This window comes from Suillus discolor, assembly GCF_016758755.1.
Source record: "Suillus discolor strain FC423 chromosome Unknown F5147scaffold_50, whole genome shotgun sequence".
In the NCBI taxonomy this organism is placed as follows: Eukaryota; Fungi; Basidiomycota; class Agaricomycetes; order Boletales; family Suillaceae; genus Suillus; species Suillus discolor.
This window is the reverse complement of record NW_024541297.1, coordinates 325385-331384: the sequence shown is the minus strand read 5'-3', so window position 1 is coordinate 331384 and position 6000 is coordinate 325385. Positions and strand designations below refer to the sequence as shown.

General features: G+C 45.3%; 2 protein-coding genes across 2 annotated transcripts; one reads left to right on the top strand and one right to left on the bottom strand.

Moving 5' to 3' along the window:
- Nucleotides 1–27: 27 nt before the first annotated feature.
- F5147DRAFT_776640 (uncharacterized protein) lies at nt 28–465 on the bottom strand (the record flags this gene model as incomplete). Its single annotated transcript, XM_041441880.1, has 2 exons — nt 28–213; nt 253–465. The coding sequence occupies 2 exons, from the start codon at nt 463–465 to the stop codon at nt 28–30; spliced, it is 399 nt and encodes a 132-aa protein (XP_041289967.1).
- Nucleotides 466–850: 385 nt separating this feature from the next.
- F5147DRAFT_655276 (uncharacterized protein) lies at nt 851–3354 on the top strand (the record flags this gene model as incomplete). The annotated part of the gene is made up of 10 exons (XM_041433959.1): nt 851–1105; nt 1259–1320; nt 1386–1668; nt 1790–1906; nt 2010–2057; nt 2108–2404; nt 2612–2726; nt 2909–2979; nt 3051–3193; nt 3285–3354. 10 exons carry the CDS (start codon nt 851–853, stop codon nt 3352–3354), a joined length of 1461 nt encoding a protein of 486 aa, XP_041289966.1.
- Nucleotides 3355–6000: the final 2646 nt, after the last annotated feature.

Sequence of the window (6000 nt, the reverse complement as noted above, 5' to 3'; positions counted from 1 at the left end):
TTGCGAGTAGACTCTTCTTAGCATCCTTCAGCCTTTATTAGTGAAATAGTAGAGCTCACAATACTCTCCTGCTTTCAACTTCTGCACGGCATAGTGAGACAGGATGATGACTGGTATGGAAGGAACCTTGGAGTTGCCTACAGGAACGAATTTGGACTTGTTTTTCTTTTGTTCCTCTTTGTGAGCTGCTTCTTGTTCATCCGCGATGGTTTGCTGTTGGTCTCATTCTTTTTCCATTGCTAGCCTTCAGACTTCTTTGGCATCTCTAGCAGCTTCTTCAATTTGCTCTGCCCAGAGCTCTCTGGCTGTATTGTTGTTTAACGTCCACAAGGTTGCTAAAAGCTCTGCTGCTTGAGCATCATTGCCGACACTGTTGGCTACGAGTCTAGCCCTGGCTGTTGTGTGATCAGCTGTCCTGAAATCTGGTAATACTGCGTCATTTGGGTTGTCTAATAAAGGAGCCATTTTAAGGAAATGTGAGCAGAAAACAATAGAGTTAGGATTGGAGATTGTCCATGACGTTCAGAAGCTGATGTGGTTCGAGAAGAAAGTTGCTGCGCCACAACATTTTCTCACATGTAGACTATATTCTACGTTAGCCTCGCTAACTTAGAAATTGAATCGCTTAGTAGGCATGCAGCGGTTGGGGACATATTTTCCTTGCTTACTCGCATAGAAAATGCATGATGTTTCAAGACAAATTGTTTCATACCATGTCATTTGCTTAGGGAAAACCTGTGATTCCTTTCAACCTCAAGGTGTCCTTATATAAAATATTTGGTGAGTCTGGATTTGCTCATCAGTTATTCCTCTCTCAGAGTCTCTCTGCTCAAATTCTCTGTAGCTCATCATGCCTCCTCGTGTTGTTGCCAGCCCCAAGAAGAAACAGACCAAGCGCAAAGGTTTGGAGGTGTCTAAGCGTCAGTCTAAGAAGCCCCGAGCAGCAGAACCTGTCAAGACATCTGGCACGCCACTCATGTCACTCCGTCTAGATAGAATAAGCACTGATGAACCTGATAGACATTCTGGCCGCGCCAATGCAGGAACGGGAGGTGGGAAGGCTCAATTGGAGAAGATTGGAGCATTGTTAGAAGCTCTGTCTTGGGTACACCAACCTAAGGGCTCTATATCCCTTGATTCTACTGTTCCCGTCAACCCTCAGGCTCCAGAACCACCTCACAGCAAGGGCTGAGGTCGTCGTCCAAAGGTCTGATGCATAGTTGTATTTTATTTATTTATGTTGATCGTTCGCATATAGGTTGCACCCCGCCATATAGTTCATCAGCTACTACAAATGTTCCTAACACCTCACGCGCAGATGTCAGTACCGTGGAACCCTTACAGCCTCTAAATCTCTTGTTCTGTCAAGCTGGAGGAAGATTCAGGTTTGCTATGCACACCACTGCTGTCCCTCCTGACCCAGGTCTAAACACTGTTGGGAGGAAAGTTGTTGGGAAGCAACCTCATAAAACTGTAACTGGTCCTAGTGTAGCTAATTCAGTTGCACCGCCAACTGGCTTTCTGGACCAGAACATGTGTGACATCCCTGTGCAAGGATTCATTGGTTCTGATGACAAAGATGACAAAGATGACAACAACAACGAGGAAGACGAACAGAAGGAGAAGGAGGAGAAGGAGATGAGTCACCAGCAGTTTGGCTGGGGAGAGGTTGGTGGACATCACACTGGACATCCAGGTAATGTGTTTGTGACTCTCCTGCGTGCTCAGAGGCAAACTACCAGGATCAGTCGCCTTGTCTTTCAAACAATCTTACTAATACTAATCACAGGATTTTCTGGGCAAGAGCTTCCTTCGCAACCTCAAGTCACTCATCCTCTTACACCAGAATTTGAGTTTCAATATTCCCGCGATGAAGATGACGCGGTTGCACAGACCAATGTTTCATGTGCGGCTAATCCTTCCACATCATCTCATCCAGCGGTCCAACAGTTCACATGTATGATGGGTTGACTTGCCAGTATTGTGCTGACAGTTACTTGCCTTTCAAGATTCCTCTGGATACCTTGCACATGCAGCCACAGTCACAGGAAGTTCAGGTGAGACGATGGAACTCATCCTTGTCGAGGCTCACTCTTTTTCTTTATAGATCACGATGTCACAACCCAACAACGTATTAAGATGCCATCACAAGATGAATGGCCGGCCACGCCTTCCCAATCCTGGAACCCTTGAGTTGTTGCATCAAGTCGAGTCTGACGAGGACCAACCAACTCAGCGGTCTAAAACCAAACAATCCAGGAAACTTGATGGGCCAAAGCCCACTCAACTAGCATGGTATGGTCCACGATGGAAATGTTTTCTTGAGGATGCTAAAGGAGAATGTCGTGTGCAACATGCCCTGGACAATCCCTTCCCAGCTTTAGTTGCCAATTTACCGTCGTCTGTAAGTGAGGTTCTTGTTTCAGTCTTAGTTGCATGGGACCAGGATGGTAAACAATTTGAAGCCAATAAGCATTTGTTCCCTCTTCAAACCAATCTGTCTCATGTCGCAATTCAGGGATTTGGCCACAACAGAAATCTAACATGGCTCGGCTGGTAGGCATAAAACTCACATTCCCGCTGCTCTCATTGATTCAGATCTATACTACAGTTGTACAATGATCTTGCAACCTGGCGATCCGACTTGAAGAAATACGTTATGAGCCTTGCGCCCCAATCATACTCGCTCATTCCCCGCCTTCGGTCCCCATCTAAGAACGTGCAGAGTGGGTAGAACACACTGCTGCAGACTTACTGGAAGGGTCACTCTTCCTATGCTTTGAATTAGATGAATATGTAAGTGATCTTGCGCTGACAGGGTCTATTCTCAGGGAATCTTTCTAGGGTAAAACAAGGAAGTTTGCTCATTCCGCACTTTGTGACGCTGTCATCATCTTCTTTTACACAGGACCTTACCGAATCGCACACAGGCAACCAGACATATTCCACAACCAATTGCCTGTGTCATGTCTGGCTTTGGTCAGCACAGCAGTAGTATTTTTACCTCTACTCGACATTATAATATATTGATTCAAGTTTTCTCTCTATAGTACAACTGTGTTCTCAATGGTCTCGCAAAGAATGGCCACAGAAAATATTACCCAAAGTTTACTGCGAGGGAATACAGCCCTATCTACTCCAAAATGGTCCAAATGCTCAAGGACATCCTTCAGGATCTGTATCATGGCCCTAGGTTATTGGTGCAACTGCAAGAGTGGGCTGAAGCTGGATGGCGAGAATGTTGCTTTTGTGTGTCTTATTTGATACTAATTTCAACCATGCAGGACCGCAAGTTTGAGGGTCGACGGAGCTGTGGGGGCTCAACATGACCACCTGCAGATCATTCTTGACTGAGGCTTCATATTCACGTGTCCAAGTATTTCTGTTTCCTACATCTGTTTACTGTATTTTGTTATCTCGCTTATCATTCTATTATCAATATGATCTATTATGCTACTGCATATCTGGCTGAGTTTTGTGTACAAGGAGGTCTGTAAGCCTCTGTGCAGAGTGACACCTGAATTTGTGCACAAATTCTGTGCATGAGGCAGTCACTGGAGTGTCTGTGAGATTCTGTACAGTGTGGCCACCTGGCCTTCCCAATAAGTAAGCCTTATTAAGCTTGGTGATTACGCATATTGCCAAGCCTAACTAGGCTTGGTTGCAGTAATCCGTCAACACCAGCATTAAATATTGCCCCAAATACCTTTCTACCTTATAGCTAGTACCACCTACTTGTTCCCCGCCCTCCCTGCACATACGAGACATCCCGTGACCTTCCAGACTTACCTGAGTTTCACCCAATGACGGCTTCCCACCCCTTCCGCTCTTACTCTACACCGTCGACATCACTGGGCGGTTTATAGCCAGTAATCCAAGTGTCTGGCAGGTGTTGTAGGTACTATTCCACTTCTTTAAGGCACCCAGCTCATGTCATCATCCTAGATCCTGCCCTATACCTGCCTCAGCAGCCTGCACACCATCATCCATTGCTCATCTAATTACAGTAATACAGGAATATGTCAATGTTGCAGGCGATTCAACCAAGAACTGAAACTTCTCAAAGGTACTGCTGGGAAGCATATATTTCAGACATATGGGGAAAGGCACTGCTCGGAACTTCAGCACTCGTCCCATGAAAAGCAACATGACCACTCAACAGATGTATTTACGCCAGACAAACCACAAGGACATTGCAAATCAGGTATAATTCATTTATCATTATCATTAATTGGACCACAGACCCTTGTTTCCAAGCTTATTGCCCAGCTTGATGAACAGCATCTTCGGAAACTCAAGGACACTAATGACAATGATCCAGATGACATCAATGACCCTGAGGACACCGAAAACATTGGCACATTCATTTCAGGGCCATATCTATCTCGGTTTCCCTCAACACCCTATGAGTTTTGCTGATGTGGAGCAAGCAAACAGCTCATTGTGCACTTTGACCAATTTCGCAAGAAATTTTTGATATTCATCAATGAATTCCTTCCTGCCCACAACATACCATTGCCTGATGGGATGACGTGGTTGAGGCCGGCAGCTCAGGACAGGTTAATTCAATTTATTTTATTTTCCTGTGATGCTAATTGAACTACATTTCTCTGCAGCTACAAGAATATCGCTACCTCAAGGTACACTACGAGTCCATCGTTGACTGGAAGCTTGCAACAGACTATCTCCATTGCAGTCCAAGCTTCCATGGGCATGAGCGCCATGATTGCGCACTAATTCATACTCACAACAAGAACGGCAACACCAAAAATATATTTGCACAAATCTTGTTCATGTTCAAGTATACTGTTGGCGACTGACATTTGGATCTCGCTCTCGTGCTTCCACTGGATGCTCTGATTGGCCCACGGCTTGCCATTGATCAGGACCTGCGCTTTACTCGGCTGCATGCATGGCCTGCAGCATCTTCAGAGTTCCTTCCATTCATTCAATCATTTGTGGTGCTTTGCTCATTCCAGATTATGCCAATCCTCATCGAGACTTCTTTCTTGTTGATGTTGTTGATTCTGACATGTTTCTGCGCTCCCAGAAAAATGTTTTAATATAGTAGTATTTTGCAATGAGGATCTCATTCTCTAATACTCATTCTGCAAGCTTCCATTGTCTGATGGGGATCCGCAGATTGACATAATGTGAACAGTATTAAGTATATGAACTACTGATCAATCTCTGACCACCCTCCAGCACTTCTCCATCAAAGCGCACCATCCCACTATCAGAAGAATGATGATATCCCTTTCGTCGGCCCACCCGTATATGTAATACACCCCACGTCAGCCCACCCATCTATGTAATATTCCCCTACCTCGGCCCACCCATATATGTAATACACCCCCGTCGGCCCCACCCGTCTATATAACAATATTTGCCTTACATCTCTCTTCAGCCCAGCTGTCTATAATATCCTACTCTACATATTACCCAGATGGGCCCACCCATCTCCATGAATGATCATATTCCCCCGGCCCATCCGTCAACATCAAGGATATATATATCATTGGCATACATGGGCCCACCCATCTCCATTGGAAATAATATGTTTCCTGGCCCATCCGTCATCATCAAGGATATACACAACATGGGCCCATAATCCGCTGGCCCGTATGATATGGAATTTGTCACTGAAGGGGCTCGCTGGCTGTGGTGAGAGGGTTGACTCTGATATTAGAACAGAAGATTGAGTGCTCTCTGGAGTTTGTATTGCATGGGGTTGTGCTGAGCAACCATCTGAGTAAGATGGTGTGTGCAAGTCCTTGCAAAATATTTTTGGTTTCAGGGGCTTTGGTAGAACAATTTGATGGCAGCACTGTGAATTGGGAGGGGGTGGAAGACAAGTGATAGGGTAGGCATGGGGTGGTGTGTCAAGGCCAAGGTGATTTCTTTGTGGAAGAAGAAACTCAGACTGGTAAGAATTATGGTGGTGAAGATTCTGATTTGAATGAAAATTTGAAAAGGTTTCAAGAAGGTGAGGGTGCAGGT